Genomic DNA, 18,154 nt, shown 5'->3' on the forward strand with positions numbered 1-18,154 from the left:
AATAAAATTGTTGAAAAATAGATGGTTTTGGAATGAAATAATTATGCAGATAAATACATTATTTTTTAATTTTCACCATTTTTATTAAATTTGCTAATGTTAATATGCTAATCATGTTTAAATCATTCACTATCAATGCTCCAATAGATAAAACTGTAAATGCATTTTGTGTAATAAGCAATATAACACAATAACACATTAATTACGTTAAAAGCTTCATGCTTTAATTAATTTGCTTATCTATTCAATGTTACATGTTTTCATATAATAATCTGAATATTATATTTTATGTGTGTACTGCAGTTGTACCAGAATCAAACTAGTTTATTTAAAATACATTATAATAATAATTTGGTTTTTATTTTAAAATTTCGAGTTTAAAAATTTATTGTTATTGTCCCACTTATGACCTTTAATATGCAAATTATTTATAAATATAACTTAACTATCATAGAATATCTTCTCGCGTATAATATAATTTTGTTGTATATCTGCATACATAATGCGGACCTGTTTTACGCATACCACAAGATGCTTATATATATTAGTCATGGAGAAATTTCACTTCAGTATTATAGCATGTATATGTAGAGAATGAAGTTTCCTATTAACCAAGTGATAGCTGCGATACTATGTAATATATATTTGTTATTATGAAAAATATACAAGTAATAGTGAGCCGGTGAATATATTTAAAAATAAATTTCAGGCCATTTGGGCGCTTTCAATTGTGGTTTGGTGATAGGTTGGCTATCACCATCTCTTCCACAATTATCATCACCATCGTCGCCCATTGGTCCAGTGACCTTAGAACAATCAGCATGGCTAGCAGCTATCGTAAACTTGCCGGGCATATTAGCATCGCCACTATCGACGCTCATAACTGAATATTATGGAAGAAAAGTTGGTGTCATTGTTGGAACTATACCATTCTTTGTGAGTATTATTATCATCATCTATGGCGTATCAAGAAAGAAGTGACAAAATGTAGTTTTTAGAGTTTAATGACCCGACTGACTGATAACTTGTTTATATTATATTTTTTTTTTATTAAGCACCTTTATAAAATAAATATTTTTGTTCTAGTTAAACGGATTATTAATAATGTTAGCCACTGACATCAATATATTAATATTAAGCCGCTTTTTTGCCGGCTTAGGAATGATCATAACATTATGCAACAATCCAACATACATAGGAGAAATAGCTGATGTAAACTTTAGAGGCATTCTTGGTTCTCTCTTAGTTGTTTTTTCCACCATTGGAATCACAACTAGTTATGCTCTTGGAGGATTTATATCTTATAAAGCCGTCGGTTTAGCTATTTGCATAGTGGCAAGTATAAACTTTGTATTTTTCTTCTATATGCCTGAGACGCCGGTTTTCTTGGTTAAAAATAACAAAATAGATGTAAGTATTGCTTCATTTTATTCAGTTTATATTGTAAGTTTAAGTTACAATATATGTTTTTTAACAGGACGCTATAAAGGCTATATCGTGGCTTCGAAACATCGATCCGGACAGTGCAGAGGTTAAATCAGAATTGGAAAATTTAAGATCATCTTCAAACTATGGTTCAATGTCTGTGCTAGATGGTGTTAAAGTAATTGGTAGGTATTTTTCTATTTACAATAAGTAAACTTACTGAAGAGGTTTTACTTTAATCCATAAATCACATATGATGACATCAAACTTTCTACATAATGATACTAATATAAAAATATATTTCCAAAAAAACAGTTTAAAAGAATTTTTATAAGTTATCATGAGCTGTGACATAAAATTGAATAAATGCATCTTATCTATAAGTTCCATTTATAAAAATGGCATGATAATTTTGCATTATGAAGTATAGGAATTGATGTATGTTTTGTATTTAAATGTTACAGTTATGTCAAAACCAGTAAGAAAAGGTTTCATTATATGCATGTTCATGTTTCTGGCACAATGCACCTCTGGCGTGTTTGTGATTCATAATTACGCCCAATCAATATTCGCAGAGAGTGGTGCTTCTAATCTTTCACCGCAATTAGCATCTGTTATATATGGATGCATTCAAGTACTAGGAGCAACGTCTACTATGTGGATTGTAGATCGTTATGGAAGAAAGGTACATTAAGCGTATTCTTTTATTAAACTATATATATTATGTATTATTTAAGATTCTTCTAGCTACATCTCTCTTTGGAGTAGGGCTATGTATGATCACTATGGGAACGTTCTTCTATTTCAAAGATAGCGACGTTAACGTGGACAGTATCAACTGGTTACCGTTGTTGACTTTGTGTCTATGCGTTTATATTTACACAGTGGGTGGTGCACCGATTCCCTTTGTACTGCTCTCAGATTATATTCCAAGTGAAGTAAGTATTAAGAATCCATATATTGTATAAGGCATGAATTCATTTCATAAAATTGTTTCAATTTAGGTTAAAAGTATTGCTTCATCGATGGCTCTATCAACGTACAACTTGGTTATGTTTTTCTTGTTGAAATACTACGAACCGATTGTAGCTTTGTATGGAAGATGCGTAGCTTTTTACTTCTTTGCATTATCTACGACAACCATGGGAATCTTTACTCTACTGTGTATTAAAGAAACAAAGGGAAAATCAGTAACTGAAAACATTGATAACAACTATGGATTCAAGAAGAAGTTTGTGATATCTCAAAAAATGCATAACGTGTATATATAAATTATTAAATGTTTTTTATACGTTTTTCAATAAAGTGATGCTGTCTAACATTTCTTATATTATTTTCAATTGAATAAGCTGCAATGAGCAAAAATATAATGTTGCTGCCTTTCGAAATCGTGAGTGTTAACCCTTTTATACATTCTCTGCGAGCAGCTTGGACGAATCGTAAAAAAGGATTATTTAGACCAAGAAGGCCGAATAGTAAAACTTCGCCTCTCTAATATACGCCTTAATAAAGCATGAGTATTTTTCTAAAGTGACCATCCATGAATGAATCTATTGTGGTAGATGCACTGTTCTTTTATGCAAATCAATTAGAAACATCTTGAATCATATAAAAATGTACATTTGTGTATATAAAAGTGGGAATTTGGACAACTTTTATTAACCTTTGAGAATACCACTGCCTCTACTTTCATTTTAACTTTATTCCTTATAACTTCCACTGTTTATATCATCACTTAAACTGTTTATCTACTACTTTCATAATGATACAGTGACAATATAGAAAAAGTGGTAATGACAGTCTAATCTGTTTGCATATCAAAGGGAAAAAAGACCAGTATACTTATTTTTATTTATTGATTTAAATATTTATTTATTTTACTTATTTCAAGGACAACAAATAGAATAAACTTCTTTGGGTCTTCTCGGTCGATTCTAAGCGTAGCTCAATTTTGTGTTACTACAGCTCTCCTCTCATTTATCAGAAACGGTGATAGTTAGAAGTTGATTTATCTCTTGCATTTATAAAGAATGTGAGCAGCTTTCAGTCTTTAACACAAGACAATAGAACACCAAAAGAAATTAACACTTACCAAAGTGCACTTTTAAAGATAACCGTATTAACAAAAATACACAGAGCTAGTTAAAATATCATCCCAGACCAAGTCAAACTTATACAATCTAAAACGAAATGCATCTGCTTAAATGGTTAGAAAGTCTAAAAAAATATAATCGGATAAAAATCAAGATTTTAGTTCTACAATTAAAAAATCAAGATTTTAATTTTACAATTGTATATAAGTTGGAACGCTGATGTAAGAAAATCACTTTTACTTTAACTTCCATTTGTAACTTTCTCTTAAATTCCTACTACATTTTTTAATTGGAATATACAAGAGTTTAGCCCTGAACTAGCATCCAGTGGAGCTTACAGTGACGCAGCGCCATGACACGAAAGACAAGCATTTCTACTAATTTAATTGTAATTTTAACTTAAAATAAACACGTGTGCCAAGCACAGGTACTGCATAATTATACTTTATTTTAATTAATCAATAAAAAATAAAAAAATCTTTAATATGTGTGCATCATATAAACATATAATCAATAAAACAAAACTTCAATGCTTATCTTTTACCTATCCTATTAGTACCTATCTCACGGTTTTTAACCACGATCCAAAATTGGGTCGATTGAACGAGTTGCGAAATATTTTCAACAATTACAGATATATTAAAAGATATGTTTCAAAGGCAGGCTATACAAGTGGACGAGAGATACTTAATCAACTTATTAAAGATAACAACATTAACTTTGCTGACGCTGACAATAAAAATATCATCAGACATTTATAGATTCAATTGGTAGAAGTTGATCTTTATATTTACAAAGAATATATCTTAAAATATGATTATATATAGGTGGTATTTAATTATAATACACAAGACTTACACGAAGACTTTGTCAATATGAATTACTTGCAGGAACAACTCATTGAAATATGATGTGACGAGACACTTTGCATGATTTTATTAAAAACACATAGTTTTTGTGTACATTTTGATTGAAATATATTAAAAATAAAAAGCCAATATTGGTAAATGAAACACTAAAAGTATTTATGCTATTTACATGTAAGGGTTTTCTACTCTACTATAACAAAAACCAAATTGTGAATATAACTAAGATACAGCCAATAATATTTGGCTCGTTTTTCATAGTTTATTTCCAATAATAGAAAAAGTAAAAGCAGAAGTATTACCCTATCTATGTCACAGCCCTAAAAGCCTAAGAAACACTGACTTAAATAGACGGGAAATACTTATTTTGGTATTAATTAATTAAATAATAATCTACTACTGTTTCATTTATGCTTTATAGATTTCAGATTAATAATCAAAATAAATCTATAGTACTTGAGTTCTGTCATTAGATTTGCATTATCAATATTTGTTTTAACACCATATCGTAGATTATGATAAAGATGAATTATCAATAAATCTACCTTTACGGAAATGTAATATCCAAAAGTGTATAGTAATTAAAGTTATATATGATGATGATAATCTTAAATGCATAGTGAGATAAAACTGACACTATATAAAGTATTATAAAATTATGACTCCCATGTGGGTGACAAATATACAACTATTTATATGTTGAACATTGTAAATACTAATGATTTATAGCATTGCACGTATAAGTAAGACGAATTTTAGCTTGATTTGTTTATGGATGTTTTCATTTTCCTATTGTAAAGATAATTAAGAGCGCCGAGAAGACGGCAATGTGGTATTATAATAATATCGGTAAACTTGTTTCAACGAATGCTTACAGTAAATTACTTTCATATTTGCATTAGTGATTGTCCTCTTCTTTCTTGCAAGTTAAATATATGAACGCGTTACTTAAGTAGATATAATTAGATACACCTTATTTTGTACATTTTATATAAAACATTGTAAATATTTATTGTTTAACGTCATATAGACTTAACATAAACAGCTATAATATCATTTACATTAAAAATTCTAATACAAACATGTTACTTTCAACGAAAATTATATGTATTAATAAGTTTTTTAAGATAAGATTAAAATCACATATGTAGAAATGCTTAAAAAATTTTATATAAAAATTAGTTTTGTCAAGTACGCTTTGCCAGTAACACCCAAGAGAATAGTGATAATGATAAAGCGACAACAACAAACCACGAAATTGACTGATTGTTGAAAATGATTATTGATGACGGCTCTTGAACTTTGCATTTTGACTCGGGCGTTATCAAGAGACGGTCGTTAAAAGTGAAATTGTTTGCACAGTCATTTAAAACAATGTTAAAAAATTGCATTGGATCACTGTTGTGCATAGATGTTGTATATTTGATAATGTTAGATACATTTCACTTTTATAGTAAATCGATATAAGCCACGCGTAACATATTGATAAATTAAAATGAATAACATAAATCAGTTTGTTGCCGTTCTCACATGTAAGTACAAATCAATTTAAATTAGAGATGGGCTGATTTTTTTATATAAGTAACATATATAATACATATATATCTTAGTATTTCAATTAGTATATGATATTAAGTAGAATTTGTACTCGGCTTTGCCCACGGTTTGTTCTCAGTTTTAACATATGCTTCAAAACTTGATCATAGACAATGTTTTTTGTTAAATAATTTTTATCTTTCAACACAAAAGGTGTTTTTGAATGCATCGCTTATGACATTGTGACAAAGATAGAAGCTTTAATCTCTCAAGTATATATTGAAATACTGTCTTTGTGTATTATTTTTGTCAGTTAAAATTGATGGCACTTATAAGTAGATCGCTAAGAATCAATTGAATAATAAGTACACATGCAATTAAATGAGCCAGTAAGGATCGTTGCCTCTGTTATATATATATGTATATATGTATTCTATGTTTGTAGGTGTTAATTTCTCAGCCATAAAATAATACTACAAATATTTGATAACATAATTCTGTTAATAAACACATTTTTGCATTACAATGAAGCAGTTAGAATCCCTTTCTCAATCCCTTATTGAATTCCTCAGCATTATAATTGGACTAAATTTCTTAAGGGTTAGATTGTGCTGTAGTAATTCTCTTAGTTTTAGATAATTTTATAAATAAACTATATAACTAATAGCAGATTCTTTGCTTATTATCTTGCGATAAAGTACAATGAACGTGTTGAAATATGTGTTGAAATTGTTACCATTACTTGATCTTCAATGATGCAATTCTGGTAATAAACACATTTTTGCTCCTAATAGAATAATAAAATAGAGCCATATTCTTTAACCAGTTTTTTGTTTTTGTCAATAAATAGAATACTAGAAGATGAGATATATTCATTGGAAAGTTTTGTAAAGGTGGACAAGATCTTTATGAATAAGACTGACATGGAAGTTGATACTTTTAATATAGAATTACCGATATTCTTACAACCTTAACAGATACTATTTTATGAGCTAATCTGTATTATAATCCTCAAAAGAATACTGAGAACCCGTTTCTAATTTAAATTCTTACCTATCTGTAACGTTCCATTCAATTTGCAATACCAAAATTTAAGGTTCATCTTTATCGTTGATATATGGACAAACTATAGGATGGTCTTCAGCCGCAGTCACTCAGTTGGAAGACGGTGGTGATGATCTACCATCAGGGTCTAAAGGATTGGATTCTATAACCTCAGGATGGATCGGAGGAGCCTATTGCTTAGGAGCTTGCCTATTTGCTCCCATTCACGGCTTTCTAGCCGATTACAGAGGACGGAAGTTTGCCGCTTACTTCGTGGCAATATGTCTATCTGTAAGTATTATGATAAACCACATATCATCATTCAATAATGCATATTAAATTTTCAGTTGCACTGGGCATTGATAGCAATCGGTACGGATATGACATACATATTTGTGGCACGGACTTTGGGCGGCATTGGAGGCGCCGGAGCAATCACTATAATTTCCATTTATAGTAATGAAGTAGCTGATGAAAAAATAAGAGGAATTTTAGGTTTGTGATATAAGTATAAATTGTATTACTTCCAAATAATAAAGTTTAATACATATTTGATTTATAGGATCATTCTTACCAATATTCTATACAATAGGAATATTAATTTCTTATATAATGGGAGCTTATTTATCATACACAATGGTTGTAGTAGTCAACTTGAATATCAGCATCTGTTTTTATCTTGTTTGGTGGATAATGCCAGAAACCCCGAGATATTTAGTACTTTGCGGAAATGATGAGGTAATATTTGATTTGTATTATATTTATATTATAGGTTCATTATGATGTTTATATTATAATAACAGAAAGCAGTTAAAGCTATAATGTGGCTAAGGAAATGTCCCTATGAGGGTGCTAGTAAAATATTGACAGAATTGAAGATACAACAGAAAGGGGCCGTTAAAACTGCTAGCATTAAGGAATTTTGTAAGTATTATAGTACGCTGTTCCATTCCTTTTACAACAAAGGCTTACTGTCGGTTAAGTTTGCTATGCTTAAATTATTGAATGCGTAAGACACTAATTAGTTATATATTATGGAAATACAAGTAGTTTAAGCCCGGGCCTTATCAGGGATTAGGATTTGACACAAATAAACCATTAGTTAGTTTGAGAAAACCATTCTTATTAAATTTACATACAAACGTACATACATATATTAGAAGGGAAAGGGTACATATAATTTAAGAAGAGTCCTAAAGAACAACTTTGCAAGATTTGATTTAGATATATTGATGAGTTTAGGATTGTATACACGTAACACATAATTTAGTTTTGCTTGTTACAGATTATAACAAGATAGCACAACGTGGCTTATTATTAGCTGGTGTTCTTGCTGCTTTATTGTCGTTTTGTGGTATATTTGCTGTCAACTCTTATGCGGGCAGTATATTTAAAAGAGCCGGAAATACATCTGATCCGTCATCGGCTACAATAATATATGGAAGTGTTATGGTCGTTGGAGCTATGATACCACCTTTTTTTGTAGACAAATTTGGTAGAAAGGTGAACATAAGATATCTTAAAATATAATTAAATAGCTAAATACCATGATAAAATAAATTATTATATTGTATATCAGATTTTGATGGGAATATCATTTACTTTATTGACAATCGGAATGGGAGCATTAGCAAGTTACTTTCTGGCATTAAAATTGGAGTATTTTCGTGAAGATGATAAATATTCTGTGTTTATACCGATTGTGGCTCTATGTGAATGCGTACTATCATGTTACATAGGGGTTGGATCTGTAACTTATACAGTGATGGTAGAATTATTCTCAGATGAGGTTCGTTTATATATAGTTTTAATAAATGCTAATGTTTTCAAATATGTAAAGTAAATGATGATTTATAGATGAGAGGTATTGCTGGTTCAATATTAGCTTTCATAACGTGGTCGACGTCTTTCATATTATTGCAGTTCTTCAAGCCGGCCGTTGAGGTTTACGTAGCATTTATTATTATAATATGAATGAAAAATATTGTAATGCAGATAATAATACTTGTTCTACTTACAGATTTTAGGAGATTACACGATTTTCTATTTCTTCTCTTTTTCATGCTTATTTGGAGCTATTTTTGTGTACTTATATGTACCGGAAACACGTAATAAGACGTTTGAAGAGATATTTATCAGAAACGATACGGATAATAATAATCAAAATAGTGATGACAAATGCTGTGTTTAGGTTAGGACATGTCATTTCAATGACTTCTAAGATTAATTTTATTAAATTAATTTTAAATATTTAATAAAACAAGAATTTTACTATATTTTTATAATGAAGTATAATCAAGAGATTATAAATATAAACTATTACCAAATGTTTTATTGTTAAATTTTATATGACTTTTTAAGAAGAAAAGCAATTAATACATGTATGTGCGTACAATTAATATGAAGCTAAATTTGTAAAAAGAAATTGTGTATTTTGTATTATATGTATATATATATGTTTAGGCCAGTTTCACACGTGCCGGATGGATTCACCCGGCACTGGGCCGGCGCCGTGTAGTGGGGATGGTGTTGTATGGGCTAGTACTTACCATTTCAGACGTGCCGGATGAATCCATCCGGCGCCGGCCCGACGCTGCCCATACAACACCACCCCCACTACACGGCGCCGGCCCGGTGCTGGGCAAATCCATCCAGCACGTGTGAAAACCCGCCTTAGAGTGATGTATCAACTTGATGATTGAACTATTTATTTAATTAATAAAAGTTATTGATAATCATTTAATTTTTGGATTTCAGAGACGGTACTTTAACTCCATTATTTGGGATTTTGATTGTGTTTTTTGTTTAGATATTTTCTAATTATAATTAATAAAAATACAAATAGAGTTGGCATGATGATTTTCGAGCCTCTGCTAATGTATTCTTTTGTTGTCGACCAATGAAAAATAAGCATTCAAATATAAAACAAGATGGCAGACATTAACGTGACAACAGTTTCAATAATATTGTGTGCGCGATAATAATTTTCTTTAATTTGTCATGTGTGTTGTTTGATTTGACTGAATATAAATAATTGGATTGCAAATTAATTAGGTATGTTATAACTATGAAAATGAAATATATACAAAATGTGTGTAAGGATTATAAGAATACATTGATTAAACTAGATAAAGAATCATAAAACAATCTTCATAATGAAATCTTCAAATTTTGAATTCTCGTCAATGGGCTCCGAGGCCAAAAAGTGAGTTTTTCTTTTATAATACATAAACATTAACATTGCTTTTGATTTAATGCATAAATTCGTTAGATTTGATGAATTGCAATTACACCAGATACATTTTAAACGTGAACGTGTAATATATACTTAGTATGTATGAGGATTAAAAGTTAATGTTGATCAAATTGGATGTTATCTAATAAACGACATTTTACAATGATTATAAATATGTGAGTGCATACCTGGAATAATCGATAGCCAAAATATCTAAGAGTGGGTTATTTTTAATTCTGATGTAGCAAAATATGTATCTACGTCACGATATTTTATCAATTTTTCTTCTGTGCAATCAATTCTCTTTCGGAACAGCCAAATTCAGGATATTCAGTTACATCAAAATTATGTAGTATGTTCTTTATAAAAAAATAACACATGCTGACAGTGACTTCAACTTTTTGTTTATATATACCAATTCTATGTTGTCGTCATATAAGTTATTAAAATGTTCTATCATTGCTTCTGAAAAATAATATTAGATCTTTCATTGCTTCTGAAAATTAACTGTAAACGATAATATTATCGTTTACAGTTAATTTTCAGAAGCGTTTAGTATCGTTTACAGTTAGTGGGTAAAATGTAACTTTTCTTTTGTAAATGTAACTTTTTTTTTTAGATTTTTCATTATTACTACCATTGTAATATGTTTAATTAACTTTGGTATGTATATCTTTAATTGCCAAATCACTGCTGTTTATTTTTTTAATATTTGATCCTAGAAAGTCAATAGTAATTTTGTTAGAATAACCATGATATATTATTCATATAACCAAACACTTACTGACACACTCATAATTTATAGTTTTGATTATATATCATTTGGAATCATCTTCAATTAACATTTTGTAAGAAAAATGCTGTGACTATAACATATTTCAGTGTTTATTTAATTGCACCGAACTGCACGAGCATCGAGCGCTTGTCAGATAACAGAAGAGCTATCACATGTAAACAAATTTGAGAGCTAAGGGAAATCCCGGTTTTGGGTGCGCTTGAGAACTAACTAAGCAATTGATTTTATCGATTCAAATTGTAAAACACAATTGTATAAAAATCCTCAAATTCTAAAAATATTTTTTTTAATTTAGTTTTATTTTATTATTATCTAGCTTTATACCTAATCTTAAATGATATACAATATTTAGTTTTATCATTAAATATCTTAGTTTCAAATCTAACTTTAAATAATATAATATGTTTTCTTCTGGAAATATTTAGCTAAGTTGAAAACCTATTTTTAAATGAATTGCAAATGTTAAGTAGTTTTTTTTATAGATTGAACCATTTTGACTATCATTGACTATAAATACGTTTTTTTATATACTGATTTAATAGGTATTTAATTTAAATTAATTTGCTTGTGAATATTATTATATTTATATGTATTTTTAATTGTATTATGGTTTGAATTAATTTATATCTTAACAGATTTTTTCTTTATGATATCTTGAAAAGTTTGTTCTGTTGTTTATTTATTTATTAATTTTGGAAAATTATGTGTATATATTTGAAAGATAAAATGACAAACTAGGAAATTAAATACGTTACTGACTTTTGATGGTTTTCAATAAATAAATCATCGGCGATTAATTGTAGAATCGGTGAACTCTCCATTTCACAAATTAACCAGTCGGTAAACTTTCCGGATAGCAAATTTATTATATTAAATACCACACCTGGCAAAATCAATATTTCATTATCATAAACTAAATTGAAAGCTCTTCCTCATCAAATCAGCGCGTTGGAGCAAGGAATAATCAAGTGGATGCTGTCAGTGAATTCAATAGTGAAACATCAGTTAACGCTATATACAGCACATACTCTCTGATGCAATTTTAATGTATTCATTTAGTATTAAACTTCTCATCGAGTCAAACCTGATTAAATTGCAACGTTTTGAAATTCAAGAGCTTAGTCATCCATTATGCGAAGTTAATTTTAACTCAACGCCAAACATAATAAAATTCCCTAGTGATATTTATCAGTAAATATTTTTTTTTATTTTTTCTTAAATATCTATCTTTCATTGCTTAGGCAATACAGAAATAAAAGTAACTATAGTTATTTTTATATTTTTTCAACGATTAAAGCATATCCATGTTTTTTCCCTTGCGCTGTTTAAGTTAAAAATTTCATTCTTCCATGCTTTCTCAGCTATTTTTGATGTAACATAAGTATATACATACATAAAAATCTTCGTTTTTGGAGTTATATTTTCAGTACCAGATGATTCGTATTATGTAATCCTATTCCGTGGTCTGTTGTTGTATGAGTGAAAGATAACATTTAAAATTATAAAGCAGCAAATTGGACTCAAACCAGACTAAGTATAAATGGCAAAGACCGTAAGTGCTATTTGATATTTTAATTTATAAGACTTATACCACGTCTCTCTTTTGTTCGACAAAAATTTAATAAAATTAATCTTCCCTAGTACCTCTCATTTCACCACGTCACGTCAGTCCGTTAAGCGGGTCAGAATCTCTCGGCATTTAATCTCTCGCATCCTCTCTATTCCGCACACGTCCCGTTTAACGACTTTGTTCGAAAGTGAGATTTCGTATTAAATGCTTTTGATGGCGTACGTTCCGTGGCATGAAAAATTGATATGGAACGAGCCCTCAGATTATTGCCCTCAGGCTCAGTGGCGAAAAGTTGAAATGGACGGCACGATATTGTTTTCAACAAATATGATCTTGTTATTTATTTACGACTACACAGAAATCCATTGAAATGTTTTGATTTTTACCATGGGTTGGATTAATTGGATAGCGCACAAACATGGCATTATTTCATCGGTGACAATCTGGGTAAAATAAAGTAATGCTTGTTTGCTTTTCGAACGAAGAGTAAACAAGTTTGTTCCCACACCAGCCCCGATTCAAGGTTGTGCTTACAATGATACATTTCTACTAATTATTACGGATCATTCGATTTGTATAACATGTTTAATAGTAAAGCAGACTTTATAGGACGTGATAATTAGATTAGCATGCGTGGATTAGATATAATAACAACAATGGAATAGCCCAGTCCGTAGCGTCTCAGACTAGTCACTCCGAGGTTGCGGGTTCGAGCTCCGGCAGCGACACTTGAATTTTTATTTATAAAAAAATGAGCTATTATCAAAAACCGCAAGGCTTAATTGTGAGTAGTATTACTGGAATATTATAATAAACTATATAAAGTATAAAGTAAATTCAGCCAGAATATGCATTTAATCTAAAACATATGTTTAGATAACATTGCCTTATTTGAATACGTTGTTATGGCACACTCTCTATATATTATTTTAGCAAGAAAACCGTACTCGTTTTTTCACGCCAATCAACGCCGGCATACTGCGCTGCAAACAAGCATCACCCGATTGCAATTTGTACTAGTACACAAACATATGTACAGAGAACAGAGTCGCAGATTGGAGTTCGATTCGAAGGCTGCGGGCCATGTTCGGTTTGCGAACAAATCGGGTTTGGGGTCGGTTTTGAATCTGCCAGAAGTGGTCAATTTGACTTGGTAATGACGACAGTCCCCACTGACCGGGTCCTAATTACAGATACGGTATCGGTCGACGGACGTATGAGCGTTTGGAGCAAAAATCTCTGGAACACAATTGAGTCAATTGGATGCAAATAGAGTTTGTATATTTGATGGTCATTAATACTAGAATGCTGCAAGTCAGTTAGGCGAAGAGGGAAGGATAATATATGGCAATTTTTAAATGCAAAAATATGTACATTTAATAAAATAAATATTCAGTAAAATTAATGCAATATATCAGGCCTGGACAACTTGTTCAGGATTGCGATCGACTTTATTTTTTTCTAAAACTAAGCGGTCGTCTTATTTATATTTTTTGATTTGAATGGATTTTTTTGTGGAATATATAAATATTAAACTATTTTAATATATTTAGTACAACATTTATTACGCTTTAATAAAATATACATAACCTAGGAAAATTTATTGAAAAGATTGCACTTCCGCGAAAATTAGAAAAATAAGGAAATAATTGATTAACGCGCACCGTGAGATATATTCCCTTTCGCTCGCTCGCGTGTTAAGTAACGAGAGTGAGTGAGAGATAAGGGCGTGCATTACATGCATTACGCACGCACACTTCTTCGGCATTTATCTTTATGTTACTTCTGTTTATTAATATTAACAGAAAAGTGAAACGTAATTCAAAATTCTAACTTTTTACCAATGATCTTAAGCATTTCCAAAAATAATTCCGCCTGCTGTCTGTCTGTTTAACCAATTTTTCTTGAATTTGAAATATACAACGTGGCAAAAGAAATCAACAGCTGTTTCAACAGCTGGCTGTTCAGAGCTAAGGTCTGTAAAACCAATAAATCGCAAAGGGGTGATTATTAACCTCCCCTTCCCCAAGAGTCCAGTCTAGGCTTTCTGCTCTGTATTATTTAAATATTAACGACGTAAATACGGAAGTTTCAAATTCTTCTGTATGCAGATGATTTAAGATTGAATATAAATATATATATTTATATATATATATATGTATATATATATTTTTTTTAATATGTTGCAGAATGAATTAGATTTGCCAAAGAGATTGGCTTTCGTCTACTGTCTACTATTATATTTAAATATTAAAAAAAAAAAAATTACATCTACTGATTTTTACAAGAACAGATTTGCCACTTTATTTTATTTATATATCTTTTAGATATAACTAAAAAATACATTCTATATAATTATACATATAAATTTCACATATTATCAATATGTATTAAAAATATTATTTTTTTCACTATTTTCAACGGAAGAACGTCATTTGAAAATGCAGTAAATTTGGCACATATAAATTAGATTTAAATAATATAATACTTCAAATTATCGACATTATATTTTTAAAATGTAAGCATTATTACAAAGGTGACCTTCGTGTCACTCTCGCATTAAAATAAATCAAATGAGAGATAGATATTCTAAAAATAAACAAATAACTTGCATTAAAATAATTCGTATTAGAAATAAATATTTTAAAAATAGACAAATTGTCAACCTTTGATAAAAAATATTTTTTTTGTAATCTGAGATGCACGACATTTTAATCCTTATGGTTTACATGAAGCGTAACCTTGAACTCGTTTGCACTTGTTTATGCATCTCGAAATATTTAAAAAAAAAACAGTAGCTATGCGTCAACGGTTGCGTATACTGTTTCGTTACATTTTTCTCGAATAAGTGTTTTCGTTTATAATAATATCCCTTTCGATGTTTTTATTTATAAAGTGATGGTGTAATTAAGTGTATGTGTTAGAATTAAGCAGTGTATAATTGAAATTAGTGTTTATAGCTATACTTGGGCCTATGCAAGGCCGTTGCAGCGGCGCGGAGCCGGTGTCCATAACCGACGCCGACGCCCCGCGCCCCCGCTACTACGTCCGACAAGGTAATGTCTTTGTAATTTTTTGTCTTTCGAATATAATTAACCCTTTGTGCTCGTAAGTCCGAGCGTTACACTCTTACGTCGACAAAACTTGAAATGCATTTGTTGAAGCTAATTTTGCCATTTTAAATTTAATAATGGTAAAAAAACTTGTGGTAAACACATTTTAGTAATATTCAGTTTTTAACTTATGCAAATAACTCAATAATGTTCAATTTACGAGTGTAAGTTTATTGTAAAAATTTTCATCAGACATGGTCGTACACTTGTGGTGTTAAGACCAATACTTGACAGTTGTGCGGTGTTAAACTGATTTTTTCCTTCAAAGGGTATCTATATTTTTATGATATGGGATGAAACGGGATTATATGCTCTAATTGTGCATAATTCTTACTTAATATTGTGTGTCTATTATGAAATAAAAACGATTAGAAAAAAAGAGCGAGATGCAAGCAGAGCTCGCTATATCGCTCGCACTATTCAAATCAGCGATTGACAACTATCGACAACTCAAATAATAATATTAGTCTATTTAATTATTTATAAATACATATATTGATTTATTTTTACAAATTATCCATAAAATTACGAATGACGATATATTGGATGTTTATGGAAGTGACGATGAATTAGATATTAACCGTGTTATTATTACTGTGACAGTAATAGTAGTAGGAATTAGGGAACGTAATGTTCGAATCGATAATGAACGAAACGTTAATTTTTTTATTATCGATTAGATCGATAATGGTAGATAACGAAAAATTAAATTTATCGTTTGATCGATATTACCGTTCGTGTAATCGATAATGAACGATATTAATCGATAACAACGTTTGTTATCGATTAATATCGTTTAATATTAATATAAATTATGGTTAATTTTTTTTCAACCTCAAAAATTAACGATAAATTTCGTTTGTAATAAAAAAAAAAAATTGTTAACAAAATGTTATTAAATTAATAATATTACAAACTTATCTGAAATTACCAGTTATAAATTAAAATGACTAGAACATTAAATAATAAAAAATATTACTTTATCTTTAAAGCCAAAAAATCACTAATATTAATATTTCAAAAAATTCACCTTATTTTAATCACTTTTCAAGATGCATTGATGCATTCACAGCAAGATACGTCTTTAATCAGTTTCTGTATCTGCCTCTGATTCTGTGTTACTTGCACTGATAGTCTCTGAAGGAGCAATGCATCATCTGTTGAGTCTGAATCTGGAGCATACACAATTCCTTATAACTTTTTTTTTTAAGTTTTCGGTAACTGTCTTGAGCTTTTATTGGAGTCACATTCACAGTGCTGCGGGAGCCCTTACTTGGTGCACTGAATGCAGAACCAGCACGACTTCTTGGTGATAAAAATGATAGTCCACTCTCCTCATCATCCCTCTCTCCGACAGGCAATTCTTCAACAATAGGAATTCCAATGTTGTATTTAGTGATACGGACTATACTGTGATTCAGTTGTATATAGAGGAGCTTGTCAACATTTAACGGGTCAAACCTTATACTCTGAGATGTTACGAGGTTTCCTCTAGCAGAAAAAAACCGTTCACTTTTCTGGCCATTTTCTGGCTTCAGCCGCCAACAACGGGAAGATCCCGTTGTAGTTTTCTTTCCACCAGGTCAATACATCAATTTTATAAGATGTAGGTCTGGGATAAATCTTGAAGGAGTCCCACTATCTTTCCACTGCCGATTTTGTTCGATTTAGAGTCGCATGCTGAGCTTTTTCAGCCAATAACTGATCCATGAAATCCATGTCGTCGAAGGCAAGAGTTGACGCCAGTCCGATATGCCGCTTTGTTGGAGTTTCCTGCTCAACCTCTTGAGACGATGATGTGAGTCAAGAAATCTTCTTAGAGTAGACTCTTCTTTGTTGAACTGAGTAAGAGGTAATCCCTTATAATACGGATAAAGTTGATTGGCCATACGTACATGGTGCTCTTCAGTACTATGATTCTGCATAACTCGTTCCATTTGTCTCTGAAATTCAGTGATGAATTCTTTCGTGAGTTGTTGTGTTAGATCAGCAGCGAGCACTTTTCCAAGATAAGAGAAATGGGAATATTTTTTGAGCGGTCAGTGAATCATTAGCAAAAAGTCCCGCACTCACATCTTTAACTTTTTCTAATATCAGGACTAGTTCGGTCATAAACATGAAGTCAAAGGGCGCATAATTTCGCGCGCCATTGTTTAACATTATTTTATTTTGTACTTTCCCGCCAAATATCGCTTAAACAAATGATAATATCGTTCATTATTGATCATTATCGTTAGAGATCGATCATCGAAAAATTCATTATCGTTCATTAACGATATCGAACGATAATCAATAATAAAAAATTAGCGTTGTCGTTATCGTTCGTTATCGTTCATTATCGTTCATTATCGTTCATTATCGATCATTATCGTTACTTAATCGATACGAAACGGAGACTTCGATCCTTAGTAGGAATGATATCTAATCACTTTAAAGAAGATGGTTTATGCCAATATTTGATGGAAATAATGATTAC

At 30.5% G+C, this 18,154-nt stretch overlaps 3 protein-coding genes across 6 annotated transcripts in view; all 3 read left to right on the forward strand.

Annotated features, from left to right (window-relative positions):
- Positions 1-568: 568 nt before the first annotated feature.
- LOC148231683 (facilitated trehalose transporter Tret1-like) lies at positions 569-2,746 on the forward strand. Of its 2 annotated transcripts, none has more exons than XR_015810808.1 (7): positions 569-634; positions 710-936; positions 1,087-1,410; positions 1,478-1,610; positions 1,890-2,110; positions 2,173-2,363; positions 2,430-2,746. XR_015810808.1 is itself a non-coding variant. In XM_088193248.1 (7 exons), the coding sequence occupies exons 1-7, from the start codon at positions 595-597 to the stop codon at positions 2,694-2,696; spliced, it is 1,413 nt and encodes a 470-aa protein (XP_088049374.1). In that variant the 5' UTR covers positions 569-594; the 3' UTR covers positions 2,697-2,746. The 2 variants fall into 2 exon arrangements, 1 of the variants encoding a protein (XP_088049374.1); XM_088193248.1 differs by having other exon boundaries at positions 2,163-2,363.
- Positions 2,747-5,593: 2,847 nt separating this feature from the next.
- On the forward strand, positions 5,594-10,109 carry LOC148231684 (facilitated trehalose transporter Tret1-like). 2 transcript variants are annotated; one of them, XM_088192030.1, is made up of 9 exons: positions 5,594-5,916; positions 7,053-7,255; positions 7,312-7,459; positions 7,527-7,702; positions 7,768-7,888; positions 8,250-8,467; positions 8,544-8,753; positions 8,822-8,908; positions 8,985-10,109. In XM_088192030.1, exons 3-9 carry the CDS (start codon positions 7,345-7,347, stop codon positions 9,153-9,155), a joined length of 1,098 nt encoding a protein of 365 aa, XP_088048156.1. In that variant the 5' UTR covers positions 5,594-5,916; positions 7,053-7,255; positions 7,312-7,344; the 3' UTR covers positions 9,156-10,109. The 2 variants fall into 2 exon arrangements, with proteins under 2 accessions (XP_088048156.1, XP_088048155.1); XM_088192029.1 differs by having other exon boundaries at positions 7,017-7,255; positions 8,985-10,107.
- A 5,176-nt stretch (positions 10,110-15,285) lies between these two features.
- The window catches only part of LOC148231685 (uncharacterized), a 534,843-nt gene continuing 531,974 nt past the window's right edge, over positions 15,286-18,154 (forward strand). Inside the window, exon 1 of one of the 2 annotated variants that reach the window (XM_088193447.1) lies at positions 15,286-15,621. The gene's annotated coding sequence lies outside the window, so the exon portion shown is untranslated. The remainder of the gene's footprint in view (positions 15,622-18,154) is intronic. The other variant, XM_088193445.1, reaches the window with a different exon arrangement.

The sequence above is a fragment of the Plectrocnemia conspersa genome, unplaced genomic scaffold (assembly GCF_051122295.1).
Source record: "Plectrocnemia conspersa isolate PC_06_02 unplaced genomic scaffold, ASM5112229v1 ptg000009l, whole genome shotgun sequence".
Classification (NCBI taxonomy): Eukaryota; Metazoa; Arthropoda; class Insecta; order Trichoptera; family Polycentropodidae; genus Plectrocnemia; species Plectrocnemia conspersa.